At 44.5% G+C, this 21,904-nt stretch overlaps 3 protein-coding genes across 25 annotated transcripts in view; 1 reads left to right on the forward strand and 2 right to left on the reverse strand.

Annotated features, from left to right (window-relative positions):
* rfx6 (regulatory factor X, 6) lies at positions 1-7,790 on the reverse strand. Its single transcript, XM_087806311.1, is given in 19 exon segments — positions 1-170; positions 240-431; positions 503-801; positions 2,205-2,499; positions 2,564-2,764; positions 2,871-2,993; positions 3,215-3,332; positions 3,403-3,512; positions 3,579-3,940; positions 4,000-4,049; positions 5,035-5,148; positions 5,216-5,293; positions 5,358-5,520; positions 5,522-5,560; positions 6,145-6,222; positions 6,291-6,352; positions 6,579-6,702; positions 6,774-6,936; positions 7,646-7,790. Coding segments are annotated over 19 exon segments (2,886 nt in total).
* Positions 7,791-8,337: 547 nt separating this feature from the next.
* Positions 8,338-14,703, forward strand: tdrd15 (tudor domain containing 15). Of its 2 annotated transcripts, XM_087805267.1 has the most exons (5): positions 8,338-8,373; positions 9,581-9,640; positions 9,852-14,075; positions 14,139-14,186; positions 14,598-14,703. In XM_087805267.1, exons 2-4 carry the CDS (start codon positions 9,615-9,617, stop codon positions 14,182-14,184), a joined length of 4,296 nt encoding a protein of 1,431 aa, XP_087661393.1. In that variant the 5' UTR covers positions 8,338-8,373; positions 9,581-9,614; the 3' UTR covers positions 14,185-14,186; positions 14,598-14,703. The 2 variants fall into 2 exon arrangements, with proteins under 2 accessions (XP_087661393.1, XP_087661392.1); XM_087805266.1 differs by having other exon boundaries at positions 9,852-14,186.
* A 52-nt stretch (positions 14,704-14,755) lies between these two features.
* afdna (afadin, adherens junction formation factor a) overlaps positions 14,756-21,904 on the reverse strand; it is a 63,587-nt gene continuing 56,438 nt past the window's right edge. For 11 of the 22 annotated variants that reach the window (XM_087805264.1, XM_087805246.1, XM_087805247.1 and 8 more), the window contains 4 exons: positions 21,742-21,876; positions 18,793-19,324; positions 15,973-16,057; positions 14,756-15,851 (listed from right to left, as the gene is read on the reverse strand). In XM_087805264.1, the coding sequence (XP_087661390.1) occupies positions 15,698-15,851; positions 15,973-16,057; positions 18,793-19,324; positions 21,742-21,876 (906 nt within the window). In that variant the 3' untranslated portion in view covers positions 14,756-15,697. Of the gene's footprint in view, positions 15,852-15,972; positions 16,058-18,792; positions 19,325-21,741; positions 21,877-21,904 lie in introns of those variants that run through there. The other 11 variants (XM_087805262.1, XM_087805253.1, XM_087805252.1 and 8 more) reach the window with 5 other exon arrangements.

A 21,904-nucleotide genomic window follows, 5' to 3' on the forward strand; every position in this document is an offset into this window, starting at 1 on the left:
TCATCCCGTCCCCATGAAGACGGTGTTGATGGGCGGCAGCGACGACACCAGGTCCTGCACGTCTGCCGATGGCGGCGCCCTCTGCTGGGAGAGGAGTTCGTCCTGGGGAGTGTAGGACGAGGAGACCCCGTACATGCAGTGAGAGGATCCTGAGGACTGAAGGGAAAGATCTGGAACACAAGCGTGTTTGTCATTTTCTGTTTAATGCTCTGATAGGTTAACTCAATATTCCAGTTTACCTGCTGTGCTATCAGTGTAGTAGGAACTTGGTTTCCGTCCGGGTTCGTCCAGAATATTGAGCGGATCGAGGACGTCGGAATACGTGGAAGGAAATGAGCGAAGACTTCCAACACTGCTGATGACGGACACATGCTGGTCCACCAGTGATGCCATCCGCTGACCATCCAGGTAACCGTTGTTGTTGTAGTAACCTAAAGAAAAACTTGAGTTAAAGTGTAGTTTCACTACATGGTGATTCAAATAATATATAAAAATGTCTCACCACTTTGAGCCGAGTACGTCTGACACCCACCAGTTGTGGGGCCCACACCATATCTGTAAACCTCTGCCGGCTCCAGAGCGGAAGCGTCCAGCTCCGTCGGAACCGTTTCGGAACCAGAGGAGTAGCTGGTGTTGGTTCTGACTGCGTAAGACGTGAGGGAGGAGGTGGAGGAGTGATGCTGAGAGCTTCTGTTGTAGAAGGAGTCTTTGGTGTTGACCTGGTTGTTGTAGGAAGGGTAGCGGGACGCGTGCAGGGACAAGGATGAAGTCTGGACCGAGGCCAGGCATGGACTCTGAGAACTACAGGACAAGATTTGAAAAAAAAGTTCTGAAGTTCTTCTGTGATTCTCTGAACCAATGTGTGGTTAACAGTTGTTACACTTTTTTAAAATAGGTTTTATATGGTTCCAAATGTTGCTTGTGCCACATCAAAACTCCAGATGCCACAGCAAGAACTCAAGACGCCACAGTAAAAATTACAGATTCCACAGCAAAAACGACAGATGCCACATCAAAAACTCCAGATGCCACAGCAAGAACTCGAGATGCCACAGCAAAAACTACAGATGCCACAGCAAAAACAAGAGATGCCACAGCAAAAACTACAGAGCAAAAACTACAGATGCCACAGCAAGAACTCAAGATGCCACAGCAAAAACTACAGATGCCACAGTAAAAACTACAGAGCAAAAACTACAGATGCCACAGCAAGAACTCAAGATGCCACAGCAAGAACTCCAGATGCCACAGCAAGAACTCAAGATGCCACAGCAAAAACTACAGATGCCACAGCAAAAACTACAGAGCAAAAACTACAGATGCCACAGCAAGAACTCAAGATGCCACAGCAAGAACTCCAGATGCCACAGCAAGAACTCAAGATGCCACAGCAAGAACTCCAGATGCCACAGCAAGAACTCAAGATGCCACAGCAAAAACTACAGATGCCACAGCAAAAACTACAGAGCAAAAACTACAGATGCCACAGCAAGAACTCAAGATGCCACAGCAAGAACTCAAGATGCCACAGCAAAAACTACAGATGCCACAGCAAGAACTCAAGATGCCACAGCAAAAACTACAGATGCCACAGCAAGAACTCGAGATGCCACAGCAAAAACTACAGATGCCACAGCAAAAACTACAGATGCCACAACAAAAACTCCAGATGCCACAGCAAGAACTCAAGATGCCACAGCAAAAACTACAGATGCCACAGCAAGAACTCAAGATGCCACAGCAAGAACTACAGATGCCACAGCAAGAACTCAAGATGCCACAGCAAAAACTACAGATGCCACAGCAAGAACTCAAGATGCCACAGCAAGAACTACAGATGCCACAGCAAGAACTCCAGATGCCACGGTGAGAACTTAACATGCCACAGCAAAATTCCCACATGCAACAGTTAGAACACCATATCCCACAGCGAGAACTTAAATGTCACAGCTAGAACTTCTCATACCCCAGCAGGAACGTTCCATGCCACAGTGAAAACTTTGAAAACCTCCATAAGGTTGAAACATGCAACTGAGTGTTAAAAATCTTAATGGTTTAAAGTTTTTCAAGTGATAGGTAGAGTTTGCTAATGTCAGTATTATTAACGTCACTGTAGCTAAATGTTGCAGAGCATGTTTGATACTTTTCAACGTGTTGTTTCATCCCTAGTTTCAGTCCAGCTTCAACCGGAGTCTCGCCCTCACCTGAGTGCAGCCTGGAACCCACTGGAAGTTGAGACGGCAGGAGTGAAGTAACCCAAGCTAGTCTGGAGCCCACAGTGATACATGTTGTCAGGAAACGACGAGCATGGTCCAGACTGGCTCATGGTACCGAAGGAGTTCAGGCACGAAGAAGAGGACGAGGTGGCGGAGGAGGAGCCGATGGGTCTTCCTGCCATGGGCCCCTGGTTGATGACAGAGCCTCTGTGAACTAGTGCTGCCGGGGAGATGGGGGGCGTCATGAGAGGGACGGAGACTTGAGAGAAGTCCATTTGAGCGCCTGAGCAGGAGAAATGTAAGATGTCAAGATTTTTTTTTCATCTGACGCCGACTCAATTCTTCACCTGAACTCGTGAAGCCAGCAGACTCCTGGTAAATGACGGTGCTGACGTCCAGGTCTTCTGGCAGGTTGTTGGACAGAGACATGTAGGCGTGTCCAGCCAGAGACTCGTTCTTCACTGATGGGTCACAGGCTGCAGGGACTTTGTTGCGATTGGCTAAGAAGCAGGAAGTGGGAGATGCTTGAAACGCTGCTTTACTGGCGTCTGAAAGGGATTCAGAAAAATAAACTGTGTATCATATCATGGTGCGCTTCACACTTGATAAGGTACACAAGAGGAAGTATGGTTTGACAAGATGCTAAAGTTATACCCGCGTTTTTCATGTATTTGTCCAGAAGGTTCTGCAGGTCCTGCTCCTTGTTATTGTTGAACTGGGTCTCCAGTGCCAACAGAATGTACTCGTCCAACAGCATCCGGATCAGGTGGAAGGAACCTGTGGATCAGATGCTCAAAGGTCTGAGTCTGTGTTTGACCTGCAGGGTCACAGAGTCCCTGTGTTTGGACTGAGGCCACCAACTGGTCAGTGTTTGTTCTGGTACTTTGCGTGTTTGAACAGGGAGCACGAGACCCGCCGATAAGGTTCTGTTTGATCTGGACCCGCGTGGCCGTTTTTATTTATGGCTGGATTGTAACAATCTGCCGCAGCTTTCTTACCGAAGCTGGAGGCGTTGTTGAGCGTCAGGTTGTGCATCACTCTGGCGCCGAAGAAGCTCCACCTCAACAGGAAGTCTTGAGCTCGCTTCTTCACAGAGCGACCGCTTTGCTTCCCGGGCTGAAGGCGAAACCAAGACAAACATCCGTTTCAAGAACCTTTGAGTTTGTTGGTGCAAAGTAATCGTTACCTTAATAACTTTCTGTTCCATGACCGAGTCCAGCCACTCTATGAAGGATTCCACGGTTGCATTCTTCCTCAGCAGCTCCTTCAGCTCCTGGAACACGGTGATGGCGTCATCTGGAGGATTCAACACCAAGTCAGGTCGCTTTGATGGTAAACGCTTCGGCGCGATGCTGGTCTCACACTCGGTGTAGATGTCGGGGTCTTGGTCTCCGGTCGCCGTGACGCTCAGCAGCGGCTGCGAACTGATGCTGCTCAGGTCCACGTTGTCGATGTCCAGGACCATGTTGGTCACCACCGGCTGGTCGAACAGTGCGGGGCGAGCGATCTGCCGGGGAAGACGTTCAGACATGGCGGGTCATTGCTCAGCGTGTCAGCGTCGTACCTGCGCCAGGTGTAGGAAGGAGGTCTGTCTCTTCAAGGACGAGACGAAGCGACGAGCGATCGGTAGTTTTTTGGCCGCGAGACATTCCGGGAGGTTCTCCAGAGACGAGGCCAGCCAGTTCTCCCAGTGCTTGGCGAAGTTGCGGATGTCTGCTAACAGACTGACAAGAGACTGTTAGGGTGGACCCCTGGGTCAAGTGTATGAAGTCTCAAAACAAACCTCTCCGGCATCTCTTGCATCGTCGCAGGAATCAGCACATCAGTTAAAACCTGAAGAAGAAAACGTGGTGACCTTCAACTCAACTCCTTCCAGAGCAATTTTCCCAAAACAAATGATCAACAATAATTACCTTAAAATCCTGACTTCACACCTACTTTTTTGAAGCATTTTGAACCCTGAAGCTTTTTCAGCTGGAGCTTATCCTCTGAATTTTACCGTTACCGTTGAAAGGCCTCCAGGAGACTATAGTTTCCGGGACAGCCAGAGGCCAAAAATGCACCAAAAGCATGAAGTAACTCAATATAATTTATTATAATTGATAAATGATTTTCCTCTAATACACTAATCACGTTATTGATTTTTTAATAATTACCAATGGAAACAAGAAAAGGAAACACAATAACCTGGTTATTGCAGGAACAAAGAATGTTATTAAGTACAATTTAGAAAGGTGAGTATTATTTATTATGCTTTTATTTTTATATTTACTGAGATTAATTTATTATGAATATTATATATTTTATTATTATCTTAGACGCATTTATCACTTAATTTTACTTCATAACTTTTCTCTTTTTTTAAATCAACCTTTGTCTTTTACTGCCTTGTTTTAGTTAGTGTTATGATGTTTTAAATTTTAGAAATACATTCAATATTATTTTGTCATGACATATTGTAACCTTGACTGCAGAATATTATTTACTGTAGAAACATTTGCTACATTTAAATGATGGCTTTGTTTAAGTTGTTTTTTTAAACGTGTGTTTACTACCTTTAAACCTCGTCCATCGATGACATATAATTCAAATATATATAAGATTCTATATCCAAGTCACTCATTAAGTACAGATACAACTGTACAGCCTTATTTTTAATATGTATTTTTTCTTTAACACAGAAATGTTATTATTGATATCACTAATATTAAAATATATGTATAGCCTTTATTAATAAATATTTTGATAGCTCATATACAGTTTTGCTATTACACCAATTATTCATTGTACAAATTCAAGGTTAGATTTTTTGACTCACCTTATACAAAATGGAGTCGCAGAAGCAGAAGATGTCAACGATGACAGGATTCTCCATCAGTGGCAGCAGGTGGTCCGGCATCCCCTGCCAGAAGTGGAGCAGGAAGTTCTGGATCTGGAATCAGGAATGTCGTTGTACATTTCAGGCAGTAAAGTAAGAGATCTGCGGTCGGGGGCTTCACCTCCTCGAAGTTGACGTTGATGGCGTTGTCGAGGATGCACTGGCAGTGAGTCTTGTACATCATGATGAGAGTGTCCACCTGTGGAGGAAGAATCACGTTTTAAATCCACAGAATTCAATCAAAAATCATCATCATCTACGACCTTTTCTCTGGAGATGTTTCCTTGCAGCACGAGATGTTGAGCACTAGGGAAGTCCGGGAGCAGAGTTCCCGTTTTAGAGCTCAGAGAATATTTCCTGGTGAATCCTCCCTGCAGAGGTCGAGGTGATTTGAACATTTTAAATGTTATTTTACAGACAAAAAAGAGAAAAACGTACCTCGTTCTTCAACTTGCTCCCTGAAAATCTATTAGAGATAAACATGATGAGTTAATTCACAACTTAAATAGAGACAAAACTAAAGTAACTTCCACTCAATCTAGTCGAGCAAAGATATTTATATAAAGTGAGGAAGAAAAAATCCATTAAAAACAATAATATGAGTCGATCATACATTTAGAAATGTAACTTTAATTTTTTAAGTTAATAAAAATATCATATGAGTTAATTAATGTTTATTTTGTTTTTTTTGCTGGAATTCATACAGTTAAATACAATTAACAAAGATAAACCATTTTATTTTCACATCCTTTTTGCTTCATTAAATGAATACCTTTTAATATCAACACATCACTACATTAAACGTTTATATTTTATATGTTCATTCAATTAAATAGATACAAAGTTTTATATTCAAATCAGTGAACTTTATTTAACCTTATATATACTTTGTTGTATTTTATATAATTTTAACTTAATTTAATGAGTGACTTTATCATTTATTTTACAGGTTAACAAATCAAATCCCCTTTTAGACTATTTATATTCTGTGGAAATAAACATATATAATCAATATATAAATAAATAAATATATATATATATATAAAGTACCTGGTCAAACCTTTCCCGGAGTACACTGAGTGATAATAGTCGCTGCTCTCTTTGATGCCGATGCCGTAGTAATGATATCTGAGGGGAAACACAGTCCAGGGTTTGAATAGTTTGAAGTCCAAACGTGGAAGAATAAAACCACTTACTTGGAGTGTCCTCGTGTTCCCAGACGTCTCGTCGTCAGCAGAGGAAACTTCTGTCTTATGGTCTGAGGAGTTTGAAAAAAACAGTTTAATCCTCATGTTTTAGTTTCAAGTAAACTTTCAGCTGGATCGTCGAAATGAGGATTGTTGTGTTTAGACTTGTATTGCATGATGGGACTTATGTTAAGGGTCATTAGAAAAAAAAAATTGATTGACATTATACGTTTCATTGTCTTGCAGTTGTAGTAATATCTCTCTTGCGCGGTAGAGGGCGCCCGAGAGCTCGCTCACCTTTCCAAAGGTGGCAGCACAGGCCGGCTCCAGCTTCTCCTTCCTGCAGAAGTCCAGGTAGTGAGCGTAGAGGATGCAGCGCGGCAGACACACTCCCTCACACACTATGTAGTTCTCCTCGAGCCTGCAGACAAGTCCCGTGACTCCCAGAAGGTCCAGGTAAAGGTGAGGTGTTTGAGCAGGTGAAGGTCTCACCAGTGCAGGGTGAGCTGCGTCTGCTTCTTCTTGTCCTTGATGAGCTGACTGATGGTCTTCCTGGAGGGAGAGAGGTTCTGTTTGACGGACGGGTCCGGGTTGTAGTCGTCCACCAGGTCCGGCTCCTCTTCCGAGGACGGCGTCTCGTTGCTGTCTTCGGCCTCTGAGGTGCGACACATAAATGAATAAACACCTCCTGCTTCTGACCCTGAGTTGAGGAGCAAAGCCTTAAACTCTGGCTGGAAAATAAGAATTACGCATTTAGTCTTTTAAAACGTTGTACATAAATATTCAAACTACCAAATATATTAAAAGTAATAAAACGTGACATTTTTAAATACGACAAATAAAGAATCTGATGTAAATAAAATACCTTTAAAATTCCTGAGAAAATACAGCAGATAACTTGATGAATATGATGTTTTTCTTGTGGTTTTACATGTTCTTAGTTGTATTTTATTGTGTTTTTATTCACTTTTGTGCAGCACCGTTTGTTTTTTACGTGGTTAATCAATAAAAAACCTCTGTCTTTTGTGATAAACAGTAAATAAATGTAAAATATTACATAATAACTAACAGCTAAATTTGATTGTTCATTATCTTCCATTTAAATTGTATTTTCGTTGTATTCTGACATGTTTCTTAAATACTTAATACTTAACTTTAATTACTTAAATGATGAAAATAAATAGTTGTTGTTTTATCTTTTCAAGCTGCAACTGACTGAACTCATCTGTTATGACTTTACTCATGAAAATGTCATTGTTAAATTACATTTATTTTAATGTACACATTAAGAAAAGCCTTCATTTGTAGAGTTTATCTTTAGACTTTCTTCCCACTGAGGCTCAACTCATGCTTCAAAGTCGTACCTGACTTGATCCCAGAATCCTCCTCCTGGTGGAACGAGGCGTGTGGGTCGAACCCGGGTTCCTCAGGGGAGCCACATAGAGCTTTGGAAAGAGAGTGAATCAGAAAAACTCCTGTTGAACTTTCGCTGCTGCGTTTCATTGGCATCGTTGTTGAAGGACTTCAGGAGAAGATGGTGAGATGAAGGTATGGATGGTCGGTCGTCCACATAAGTCCTCGGGGTAGAGATCCAGAGACAGAGAAGGTAAGAGTGTCGTCTCTCTGGAAGCTGGTGAAGCTGAGCTGGAGTTAATGAAGCTGTGTACGCATTCATCATATTTACAGAAGACCAGAGTTGATCAATGATTAACAGAAGAACTCCTCATCCATCTGTCCCTTCAGCTCCTCAGCTGCTCCTCACCGCAACATTCTTCTCTTTCACTCACACGCTGATAAAACTCTAAATAAGTGTATTTATCTATATTATGACCTACAAAGACCTTTATCGTGATTAGTTAAAAAAAAAATGTAATAAATAAAAAAATAAAATGAGTTTTTGATTGAAAAAAAAAATCGGTTTTCATATTAAAAAATAAATTAAAAGGTGTTTATTTTAATGAATACGTTTTTTGTTTCGCGACACAAAGAATAAACATTTCAATCTGTGTTTTGACAGGAAATGAGGTCAGAGGTCAAACAATTGTTTCTCCTCCAAGTTAGCGGCAGGTGTCGCACCTGAAGCCGAGATAAGGTAAGACAGTCCCCAACAATGGACAGAGAGTCAAGTCAACAAGTCACTGTCGTGAAAATACGTTTTTTTTAAAAGAGTTTAAAAGTTTAGTGTAAAAGTCGGTCCAGCTGGCTCGTGCCTCTTAGCATGCTAGCTCGTTAGCTGCGTCTTGCTAGTGCTTCTCTCAACTATACACGTATGTTGTTACACGTGTCTAAGAAACTGTGTTAAAAAAAAATTTCATGAAGTTATTTCAATGTTTTAATTGGAAATGCCTTTTATTAATCTATATAAAGGTTTTCTCGTTTTCCTAAGTGATGTAGTTATTTTCCTCTTTATTTTACAGAGACAACATATGAAAACATCCACGAGAAACAACACAAATTCAACAAAAACCTCAAAACACTTTAAAACAAACATCAACACAAACTTCAACACACTTTAAAACAAACTTCAACACAAACTTCAGCACACTTCAAAACATAGACAAATTTAAAAACGTTCCAAACCAACTTTAATACATGAAAACACTAATTCTAAACATCAACACAACTTGAACACATTAAACCAACGTTAATAAATCAACAACACTAATTCAAAACAAACCTCAACACATTTTAAAACAAAAATCAACACAACTTGAACACATTAAACCAACTTTAATAAATCAAAACACTAATTCTAAACCTCAACACTAATTAAACACACTTTAAAACAAACAACACAAATTTAGACACATTAAACCAACTTTAATACATCAAAACACTAATTCTAAACATCAACAGAACTTAAACACAAACTTAATACTATATAATAATAGTTCATACTATTTATCAGGTTCCTCTAAAACACCAGAGACCAAACAGAAGTTTCTACATTATTTTACATGATGCACGGATATTACAATACAAGAATAAAGTCTAATTACAGGATTAAATATGTAATTACGCCTCAATAATACGAGCGATGTTCATCTACACGTCCTTATATGGTCATCATTCTCTATAAAACTCTTAACACTTTAATATGCTGTAAGTTTTTAGTGGATCTTAATGTGTGAATCTGTGTCGTGACCCAGTGACTGTCATTGTCAGATTTAAATTGACGCACTATGTGTCCAAACTCATATGTGAAGACAAATGGTTCAGATCTTTGACCTCAGCCTTGAGCGGCAGGTTCTGCTCCTGGATCTACTGGAATATCTGATGTAGTTTCTTCTCTGTTGCAGGTTCTGTGAAGGAAGTTCTGAGAAGTAAGAGGTCATGGGCTCCATGAAGAAATGTCCAACGTATGTTTTCTCTGGAAAAAAGAATGTTTTTGAAGGACATCTGTACCATAGATATTTATCATGGCAAAATTCAGTCATCATTGTTGACAAAACTGCTCATACAACAAATACTCATTTTCAACAGCCATAGAAAATGCGAAATTATGCTTAAAAATTGCAGCAAATATCATGTTTATTATAAAAAAGTTAACGGTCAATGTTTCCCTCTCAGGTCTCAAGATTCACAATCATTTCCACTCAAGGCCTCCTGGTCAGTGGACCTCAAGTTAACTCACCTGGACTGGAGCCCAGAAGCAACTCTGATCCACTTCCAAGGTCACTACCAGTCCGTCTGCGAGCTCGACTACAGCATCCTCCAGGGGGAGCTCCACAACACCCCAAAGACCAAAGGCACCCTGGACATCGGAGACAACTGCTTAGTGGAAGATCTGTCTTCAGGCCGCTGGCACAGGGGGAGAATCCATGGCCAGAAGGAGGACCTCTGGGACATTTTTCTCATGGATCACGGAAACGTCTTAAGCGTGGATGCGAGCCGTGTTGCCTCCTGCCCGGACCACCTCTTGAACCTGCCCCCGAAGATCATGTGCGGCTTCCTTTCAAACATCCTGCTGTTCACCGGCAGCTCCTGCTCCGTGATGCAGGATTACTTCTCGACGCTCCCCAAGACCAACATTCGGGGTCACATCAAGGCCCTCCTGCCACACAAAGTCCTCCTCCTGGAAGTCCCGGAGATCAACCGCGACGTCGTTCTGAACGGCTTGGGCCGACACGTGGACACACACACTTTCCTGCTGCTGGTGGAGATACTGACCCAAATCCCGCTGGCCAACAAAAACGACCCGGTTTCTGATTTGTTCAGTAAACATGGAGGTAGAAACGGCACTCAAGTATGTGGGGTTCAGGGATTCAGAGCAGCACCGTTCTTCCGTGGGCCAAAGCTGGACCGTGGCGCCCGAGCGAACGTGCGAGTCACTGCCGCGTTCCACCCTGGACTCTTCTACTGTCAGGTGACCAGTGGAGACGCCGAGTTGCTGGAACTGTCCAAGAAACTCACTGCCGTCTGCGAAGACAAAAACAAGCCGGAGCGCAGAGAGACGACGGAGAACTTGGGCTCTCTCTGCGCGGTCCAGCACAAGGACGGCAGGTGGTACCGGGGCTTGGTCCAGCTCGTGGCTCTGAACACGCAGGTGCGCGTGTGGTTCATCGACTACGGCTTCTTCGAGTCGGTCAAAGTGGAGAACGTCCGCAGCTTACCCAGCGACCTGTACTCCACGCCGCTCATGGCGGCTCCATGTTCCCTGTCCTCGCAGAACGACTCCCGGCAACTGGACCTCCTCAAGGTGGGCCTTCTCGGAGACATGCTGGACGTCAGGATCGAAGACTACGATGAAGCCAAACACTTGTACATCGTCACGGCCGTTAAGGTTCAAGACCGTTGGAAGACGGACCTCGAACCAGAGCCCCCGAGGATAAACCCTGAGGCACGTGTTCAGACCTGCACCCCCCCGACATTCTGTCGCCTGCCACGTCAGGAGAAGATCACCGAACAACTGTTGAACGTGACCCTCAGAGAAGAGCGAGTTCACACCAACTCTTCCTTGGTGGGTTACATGGAGTATGTTCAGAATCCAAACCATTTCTGGTGTCGAAGCCGAAGAAGAAACACAGAGTTTGAGGAGATGATGAAGGAGATGTACGACCACTACGGTCGAGTCGGGCTGGAGGAGGTCACGCTGTCCAACCCTGAGATCGGCACTCTATGCGGGGCGCTGTACCTGAAGGACAGACACTTCTACAGAGGCATCGTGATGGACGTCCTGGAGCACGAGACCAAAGTCCTGTTCATTGATTTCGGAAACACGAGCAAAGTGCCTCACAAGCTGATCGTGAAGATGCCGGAGAAGTTCCTCACGATCCCGCCGTTTGCCTTCAGATGTTCTCTGCACGACATGCTTCCTGCGGGGGAGCTGTGGACCGCCTTGGACTCCACCAAGTTCAGCAAGTTGACCTCCAACAAGGAATTACGAATACACGTCGTCCAGATTCGGAAAAGCAGTCTTCTGGTCGACCTTCATGATGGCACGCGCAGAGTGTCGGAGTTGATGGTCTCCATGAACTTGGATTCCACTCTGTCACCGAGGCGTGCCCCCGACACAGACTCACAAGGGAATCGGGAGCAGTACCCGGGCCGTCGAGACCCACAGGGACTATCAGTGACAAAAGAGTTTGTCTTCTCCTCCTTTGATCTGAGCCCTGAGAGAGAAGAGGAGGTCTACGTCTCACACCTCAGCAGTCAGTGGGAGGTGTACTGCCAGCTCAGCAGAAATATCTCCCTGATTGAAGAGCTTGAGAAGAATATTCTGGAGGAAACTATGGAAGAAAGTCCCTGCGACGATGTGGAGCGGTTGTGTCTGGCCAAGTACCTGGACGGTCAGTGGTACCGAGGTTTGGCGAAGCCCGTTCTGTCGCCTCAGCACCTGGCCGTGTTCTTCGTGGATTACGGAAACAGCAGCATATGTGAGAGAAGTGACATCGCGCTGATCCGAGGAGACGCTCGCGGTTTGTTGGACGTGCCGATGCAGGCGGTGAAGTTCACGCTCGCCAGCGTGCCCAGGGAGCAGCTCTATCCTGACGTGAGGAGGTGGCTGGAGGAAATGATCCTGTACAAGCAAGTGAGGGCCGTCATCAGGGGCAGGGGGGAGGCGCAGGGGGCTTTCGACGTGGAGCTGTTCGATGGCGACGTGAGCGTCAACGAGGAAGTCAGCAAGCTCATCCTCGGTCTATCCCCTAAACTGAAGACCCTCAAAACACGCAAACCTAAAGGAAGCCAAAGACTTCCTTTAACACAGAAAAGTGAACCTCGGGCTAAAACACTAGAACCTCCAGAAAAACCTCAGAAGGAGTCCAAGAAAAGCATCGCAAGCTCGACAGGTGTGAAGTCCACAATGAAGAGTAGGAGAAAGAAGAATCCAAAAACAAAAGGTGTGTCATGTGAACGCAGCAGTATTCCAGACAAGGTCGTTGACGCGGGGAAGAAGAAGTGTTATGTTTCCCACATCAACTCGGTCAACCACTTCTTCGTCCAGCTGGCAGACGATGAAGCAGCCATATTGGAAATGTACGAGAAGCTCCAGGTTTCCAGGAGTTCCTTTGTCGAGGCCTCGTCTGTGGAGGTCGGCGACATAGTTCTCGCCAAGTACGACGAGGACGACGCCATCTACCGTTCTGTCGTCAAAGCCAAAGTTACAAAGACTAGGTTCATAGTCGATTTCCTGGACTATGGAAACTCGTCGGCGACGGAGAAGATCTTTACTCCGCCAACTTCCTACCTGTGTCAGCCGAGATGGAGCGTAACGTGTTCCCTGATGGACGCCGGCGCTTACGCCAGCGACGTGTCCTTCGGTGAGGCTGTGATGGGGAAGCTGCTCGTGGTCAAGTTTCTCCAACAAATTCAAACTGTTTGGAAAGTAAACATTGAGGTGATCCACGAAGAAGAACCATCGGAGGAAGTCGAGGATCCAGTGGAGCAGAAGTTGACGGAGGGTAACTCGGTGGCGAGTCTTTCCCCTTCTTCAAGCTCAGACTCTTGTTCTGGTGACTCTGAGATGCCATCAGTGGCGACAGTCCAGGACCAGAGACTAAGCAGGACGAGCGACCTGGCAGCTCCTGTGGAAATATCTAAGAGGGCAGAGGTGGACGTGCTGAGCAGGACAAGGTGTGTTGAAGAACTAGACTCTCATGACCTTAGCAGAGAAACCTCAGAACTAGTCAATCACGTTGAGAAGCTCTGGTTCTTGGAGCAGCTGCTTGACCCCGACATTCCTACAGATGAAGGTCCACAGCGGCGTCTCCACTTCGCTCCGGTTGTTCTGGACAAACCGTACTCTGGTTTGGTCTCTGCTTGCGTGTCGCCCTCAGACTTCTGCGTCGTTCTAGAATCGTCGCTCCCGACACTGACCAGTGTGTCGTCGGTGATGGAAGGACTTCCTGGAGACTTGTCGCCTTTCCCTGAGGCTCTCGTCCGCCCCGGGGAGTCCTGCCTGATGGAGTTGGACTCCACGTGGTGCCGGGCTGAGATCGTAGATGTCGGCACCGAGCTGCTGCTGCTGGACCTGGTGGATTACGGTCGCAGCGAGCGTCTGCCGTACCTGGACTTCCTCAAGTTGCAGAGGCCCCCCGACCAGCTGCTGAGGCTCCCTAGACTGACGCACCCCTGCACGCTGAGGGGGCTCAGGCCGTCAGGACAGCAGTGGTCAGAGGAAGCAGTCACCTTCTTCCAGCACCGTGTGTGGGACGCGGACCTTCAAGTCATCTTCAGAGAATCGTCGAACACAGAACGCCTGATGGTGGACGTCGCCGTCAATGGAGTCCAGGTCAACCAGGAGCTGGTGCTGGTCGGGCACGCTAGTTACGTCGACCCACTGCTGCAGCGGAGGTTCTTATCATCTCACACCAACACCTCCAGGATCATGAGACGATCTCTTATGTTCCCCTGCAGGTTGTTTCCCGACCTCCACAGGCCAGGCGGAGTAGATGAAGCATGAACGTAAGAGACGTTTAAAGAAAAATCACTTATACTTTTCAAGGTTGTTTACTATGTAATTCACTCGTGTAGCCACAAGGTGGAGCTGTTTCCCAATTAGCATCTCTCAAACATTTTTTTAAATAAAGTACTTCACTAAGATTAATCACTTTTTTTTAAAAATCCTGCTTTATTGTCAGACAAGATCTTCAAAAACATTCCATGTGCAACAGCAGCGTTTTGGATCCAGATGGTTATTCTGCTCCGACACTGGGACACAAAATCTCCTTGGCAGATGTAATAAATCAAATACTTGATCAAATATCGTTTTAGTTTTTCTTATCAATGTGTGTAAAATAAGTTATAATATGACTTGTATAGTTCAGTAGTTCAATATGTACGAACAATCTTTTACTTTAAATGTTTGTGTTTCAGGTGCAGGACGTGTCGAGGACGACAAGCTCTTTATTCTTCTTAGGAAGCCAGAGTGTGAAAATAAAAGGACGGAGGAAGATCATGAAAGACACGCGTGTGAAAAGTTCAACAGGTTGTGAATAAATCGTCAATGTTCACAGAAGCTTCGACTCGACCACTGTTGAAAAATCTGTCTTTATTAATGATTTACAAAAAAAAGATGAAACCACTTATGATTCAGTTCATTTAAACCTAGATGGGCTTGAATAGTTCCTGGAGGGGGCGAGTGAGGGGCGGGGCCAGCTGTAGTGATGTCACAGAGTTTTAGTTAGAGAACCCGACACACACATGCACGCACGTCAGAGGAAACACCTGGAACGTCACGGTCAGAGCAGCAGAAGTGAACGTCACGGGTTCGAACAGTCGCTGGTGAAACGAACGGATCGACGGACGCTTCCGCCCCCGAAACAGTTATTGTGCAAACGTCTGGAATAAATATCCGTCCAGAAAAAAGTCACTCGAAACAAAAGCTCACACGACTGCAGAGAAAAGAAAGACGAAGTTCCGGTTTGAACTTCCAAAATAAGAGCGTGGTGGGTTTTTTTTCTACAGTAGTACAACAGTCGTGGACCCCATATTTACAGTAATGTCGCTCATCCTACCAGCGGCGCTCGTGTCGGCTTAAATCAGAATAAAAGAAATCCGGTTAAAATTCAAATTAAAAAAGTTGAAAAAACATTAAAATGTAGAAAAAAAAAAGCCAAAGATTATTTTAATTTAAAAAGCAGGAAACAAACCGTTCAAATATTTCTGATTAAATTAGTAAAACGTGGAAAAATATTCTTAAGATTTGGTTTTTTTTCCCTCTAAAACCAACTGATCGTCTACGAACTGGAACTTTGTTTCTTGACAGTGTTTTACTCGCGGGCGTCCAGTCGTCGTTGGAACGTGGAAATCAACTTAAAAAGGTAAAAAGTTTTTAAAATAAGCTCCGCCCACTCCGACGTCCCCTGCTCCTCCACTCCGAAACCCCGGGGGGAACTTCCGCCCAAGCCCGGTCGCCACGGCAACCATCCAGTTATTGGTCAGTTAATAAGAGATTGAAAAATGATTCCCGGGATCTACTGCTTGGTGTTGAGCTCGTTCTCCAGCTCCATCAGCTTCCTGGACGCCTTCACCTTGTTGGACACTTCCTTCCCCTGAGAGAAGAGACGCTGGCGCTCCTTGAACGTCAAACTCTCCGGAGCGCCGGGGTTGGAGTTCTCCTGCTCCTGACTGGAAGACACGGCAGGTCACTCGACTGCAGGGGGCGCTCAACATTTGATCAAATATCTCCTTGAATATTTACTGTATTTCTTCTTCTCACATCAATCATTATCCAACATGACCCCCTCACCTCTTGCTCCATTTGTCCCGCGGGTCCTTGAGGACGTCCCCTGATCCTACAAGTCCTGCAGAGTTTCCAGTGTACGAGTTAAATCCTGTCACGGTGAGAGCAGAGTCAGAACCGTCACAGATCGTCGCCACGTTACGAGCAGCCGGGCGCCGCTCCCAGGTCTCTGAAGAGAGAACCCGGGACGACGGAACCGGACGACTTGTGTTCGGGTCACATTAGTCTCACAGACCAGCAGCAGCGGCAGCAGTAGAAGAAGAAGAAGAAGAGAAAACCTAGAGAAGAAACTCGAGCAGCGAGGAGTTAAAAAGGCTGTGAAGGAGAAGCAGGTCACATGGTCTGTGGACGCCGGGTCGGGTCAAGTTTATCAACATGGTAAGTAAACTTGACCTTTGACCCTCTGGATTGTCGCATCGTGTCAACCAAACGTGTCTTTTTTTAACTACTAAACGTAACGCCATTGAAAGCTTAAAGAGAAAGTTACTTGCATCATAACAACTATTTTTAAGAATAAATACTTTTCTTTGTCTTTGTATCCTGTACAGTCAGGAAGGTCATATTTGAAGTACAATTACACGTCTGGTGGACACGACAGTGACGACGGCAAGTTCCGCAGTCAGCTCCGTCACGTTTGTTTTCACGAACAACAACAGAATTCCTCCGTCCGGGCCCGAAACTGAGGTCCGGAACGGTCGGTGTGAATTTGAGCTTTTCTTGGACGAATAATTCCAAGTGTGTTTTTAATCAAGATTAGATGTTTTGACGGAGCTGCCGACGATCAGATGTTACCGAGACTTTGTTCCTCGTCGAGCAGGAGACATCAGAGTGGAGCCGCGACATGTCGGGAACGTGTCAGATGGTGGCGCTAACATGAACGCTAATGTTAACAATAATAGTTACTGTTGCTGACCTGCTAATAAAAGTTAGCATATAGTCACTAATGCCTATTTTCTAGTATTTCATTAGCCACATGAGCAGTAATGCTAACAGCCACATGAGCAATAATGCTAATAGCAACATGATCAGTAATGCTAATAGTCAAATTATATGTAATGCTAATAGCGACATGAAAAGTAATGTGGCTAAGAAGCTAACAACTGATGACTCACCAATAACATTCAGAGTAAACAACACTATATTGAAATACTTTTGTAAAAAAGAATGTAGATGATATGCTTAAAACAAAAAGAAAATAAGTGCTAATGTAGCTTGCATGCTAGTGCCGCTAAAACACATGTAAGCTAACACAGCAAATTTGTTTTAGAAAATACAGCATATTAGCTTGAAAGCTAGGTAAAAATACCAGTATTGGTACTTTGATTAACATTATTGTGGTTAAAACTACTACGTTTATATGTGCAGAATATTTAAAGGTTTTATTTAACTCAATGTTGAAACCTTTTATTTTGAATTAAAATTCTGTTCAATACAAGTATAATCTAATACTTTTGTACTGAATAGTCGCTCTTCAAGATGACGACACACTAAATAAGCTAACATGCTAACATAGCTAAAGAGACAACGTAACGACGCAGTGATTGGAAAAGTGTTGAGTCATCACTTCCCGACACCGAGCGGCTCCAGCCGACGAGTCGCTGCAAAGGCTTGTGGGAAAACGATGAGCAGTGTCGGCGACAAGCCAGCGGAGAAGAGAGAGTTAGAGGTCAGAGGTCGGTGCGGGAGCAGCAGGAAGCGACAGATAAAAGCAAAAGAGTCGTGTTATGAGCAGCGAGTGGTTTGAAGCCACATGCGGTTTAGATGGTGTTTGTGGGGGTTTGTGGGGCGCAGCAGTGCATTAGTGGGTTTGTGTTTGGTCGCTTGGATGTTAAAGTTTTCGTCTGTGGATGTTGAACTTTTAAACTAGACTTTCTCTTTTCATATTAGTTTTAACTATCATTTACTTTCTATACTTTCACTGGTAAATACTTCTGTTTTTCTCACATTTCTTTCTGCTCATTTGGATTATTATCTTTAAATCTTGTAGTGATTTTGATCCTTTACTCTTTCCTGACCATGACTTTATCGTCTTTTTTATCTTTACCCGACATCTCGTGATTTCTACTGGAATTCTCAAGATTTCTGACTTTATTTTTCACCTTTTCAGGTATTTTACTTTTTCATAATTAATTTTTTCAGCGGTTGAAATGTTGATAATTTAAGTCAAATAAAACAAAATGTGAACAAGAATCAAGTCTTACTGTCATTTACCTCCTCGTGTTGATTATATGTTATTTTTTGACAAGAAACGTTTTTGTTTCTTGAATTTTCTCACCTCGTTATTCGACATAAAGTTTCTAATTCCTTCGCTCATCAGATCTACTTCTTTCACATTTTTTATCTATTTAGATTTAGTTGGACTTTTCTTTCTAAACTCTTTGACATCCACAGACGCTGCAGCGTGAGGTTCTTCCCGGACAGCCAAACACCGCTAAGCAAAGGGCATTATGGGGGACGGCGGGCGTTGAACCCACACCCGTCCGTCCCGAGCAGACACCAACCAGACACACGGGAGGCGGCGAGCGACAACACCAACAGTACTACGATTGGCTGGATCTCAAATCTGAAAAAGGTGATTATCGATTGCTTTTTCTGTCGACTCATGGAGAAGAGGAGGATTTGGAGGAGGGTGATGATTGGAGGAGGAAGGACACTCAGAAACTCAAAGAGGCGGAGCTACAACAATTACATCTCTGATTGGCTGAAGGTCAATTTGAGGTGTAAACGAAGAAAAGGTGGAGGACAGAAACAAGATGGAGGAGAGAGTGAAGATGAGTGTTTGAGCTCTAGAGGGCGCTGCTGCCTGACTCCTCTCTCCGGTTCTACCTTTAAAGCCTCCGGGGGGGCCGGAGCTGGGTTTGGCAGGAAGGGGGGGGCCTGTACTGTTGGAGTTGTTGACCGGCGTCTGGAAGGAAGCCGACAGGAAGATGCCGTCGGAAAGAGGACGGGGTTTGCGAGCAGTGGGCGGCGGCTGCGGCTTGCTGCGATTGGGCGAGACGGCCGGGAGGTCGCCGTACGACTTCCGGGTCGCCGACAGCTTGACCTGACCTGACTGGCCGCCGCCGCTCGCCGCTCTCGTGGCGTCCTCCTCGTCTTCGTCATCGCCCGCGTAGGAGACGAACTTGGCGGTGTAGAGCGTGTCGGGGGAGGCGACCTGGGTTTTGAGGTAGGAGGTGTTTCTCTGGGGGGGTGGCGGGGGGGTGTTAGTAGGGTTGTGTGGGGGCTGGTAGTCCCGCGGGAGCGGGGGCCGATACACACCGGCCGGCTCGTCTGGCGACAGCAGCTTTCGCTCCGCCTCGTCGTGCTGCCGGCGCCGCTCCGCCTCCAGGCGGGTGTAGTACTCCTGCTCCTGTCTCCTCTGGAGGGGGGACATCCGGTTAGTACGCTCCACAACACCGGGTACACTACTCTAGGTACCCCACTAACTACCACCGCCACGTGTCATCAGGCGGACATCAGCTGACCGAAAGCATTCTTGCACGACTCGGGAATATTGCTAGCCTAGCAGAGGAGCTATCAAGAGACAGGCTAACATTTCAGAAGCGCTAACAGAAGACAAGCTAATATTGTATAGGAGCTAACAGAAGACAAGCTAACATTGAATAGGGGCTAACAGAAGACAAGCTAACATTTCAGAGGAGCCAACAGAAGACAAGCTAACATTGAATAGGCGCTAACAGAAGACGAGTTACTATTTTAGAGGAGCTAACAGAAGACAAGTTAACATTGCATAGGCGCTAACAGAAGACAAGCTAACATTTCAAAGGAGCCAATAGAAGACAAGCTAACATTGAAAAGGCGCTAACAGAAGACAAGCTAGAATTTCAGAGGCGCTAACAGAAGACAAGCTAAAATTTCAGAGGCGCCAACAGAAGACAAGCTAAAATTTCAGAGGAGCCAACAGAAGACTAGCTAACATTGCAGAGGAGCTAACAGAAGACAAGCTAGAATTTCAGAGGCGCTAACAGAAGACAAGCTAAAATTTCAGAGGCGCCAACAGAAGACAAGCTAAAAGTTCAGAGGAGCCAACAGGAGACTAGCTAAACAAGCAAAGGTGTCAGAGGAGCTAACATAGCATGAGCCAACATAGCAGGCGAGTCAACATTGCTAAAGCAAAAAAAAAAAAAGGCTAATAACGGCGCAAGCAGATTTTGGGAACCAAAACCACAATAACAAACACAATAACAGTGCTAGCATGGCAGATGAGCAATGACTCGGTCAAACTCATGGCTGAGGTCTAGAACAGCTACTTTGTTAGCCTAAGTATTCTCAGAGCACATGCAGCTAAACAACAAGCCTCATCAAGTGCTCAGAGAAGGATCACAAGCACCTCCAGAAACAGACCTGATCTACACCAGGACTAGGTCACAGCTGAGCAGCTAACATGGTTCCTAACATGCCGGTTCAGAGCTTCAGGTGTGTTTCTACGCCTCAAACGTTTGCTGGTGTGACTGAGGACAGACTGGCTAACAGGACGACTACGGCTGAAGCGACTCCAGCGGACCACCACTCCTGGTGTGCTGGTCCTCCTTGGGGGGCACGTGTGAGAGAACCTGCTTTCTGGAATGAGTCGTGTAGTCGGAGCAGCTGTACGGTCGTCTTCTCGTTGCAGCTCTGAGCCGCGTGGTGGAGGTGCCGCGAGCAGTTCGACCTCTAGAGGGCGCAGTGTGTGGCCAGATCTGAGGGAACTGGATTAGTGGGCGTCAGGGACCACTGAGCATGTCATGGATGATGGTATGAGGTGGTTGGGGGGGTATGTGTCTGAACCCACTGATGGATGAATAAACTCAAACTGCTTCCACAATAAACAACCTGCTGACACGACAACAACAACATGGAGGGGGGGCGTGCTTCAGGTGGGCGGGGAGGTCACACGACACGGCACATTACAGGGGTTGGAGACATGCTGACTTGTATCATCTCAATAAACATCTTGAAAATGATCAGAAACAACATTCAACAGTTTCAATGTCCACGTGTTCCAGCAAACTGATTTTGACATGAACTATAATTCATTAAATGATAATTAAAATAAAATGAATACACAAACACATAAGGCAAGTATAGTAAACAATATAAACAAGTCATTTCATTATCAATAAAATCTGTAAAGTTTTCCTTTATAATAAAATATACATTAAACATAAAAGTTGACGTTTTATCTTTTTTTTACCATTCATTGTCATTTAAATTTCATTTTCTTAATGTATTTAAAGGCACAAACGGTGAATATGGAAGTAAATCGGTTTCATCTGAGTATTGAATGTTTGAATTTCTTTTTAAATAATTTGATTCAATAATTTCTGTATATAAATGTAGGATTTCTTTCATTTTTAATAAATTCCATTTTTCTAATATTCTTTTAAATGTTGTTGTTTTTTCTATATAGTATGACAGTCCAATTAAAAATTAAAAATGTAATACAACATTTTTATGGTATAATAATACCCAAAAAATGTTTATGCATCAAGCAAATAAAATATTAATTTATTTAAATAAAAATGTTATTCATTGAATTCAATTATTTAACAAAATAAAATGCAACATTTTAAACAGAAATAATTTCCTTAAATTGCTCAAAACAAATTTGAAATGTTAAATATTCAATATTCCGATGACACCGATATTTAAAGAAAAATACATTCCTCTAAATATAAATAAATGATCATTTAGAACACAAAGCTACTGCCAGTCAATGTTGATAACTTCAAAGAATAAATTATTCACTTGCATCTAAAATAAAAACATTTTAAAAAAAAAGAGAAAGGCCCCGACCTTCTCCTCGGCCTCCCTCTTGGCTCGTTCCTCCTCCCTCCACCTCCTCTCCTCCTCCTGCTTCACTCGTTCTTCCGCCTCACGCTTCCGGATTTCCTCCAGCTGCTGCTTACGCCGCCGCTCCTCGTCCTGCAGCTGTCGGCACCACCCGGAGGAGAGAGGG

The sequence above is a fragment of the Callionymus lyra genome, chromosome 13, assembly GCF_982586985.1.
Source record: "Callionymus lyra chromosome 13, fCalLyr1.hap1.1, whole genome shotgun sequence".
NCBI lineage: Eukaryota > Metazoa > Chordata > Actinopteri > Syngnathiformes > Callionymidae > Callionymus > Callionymus lyra.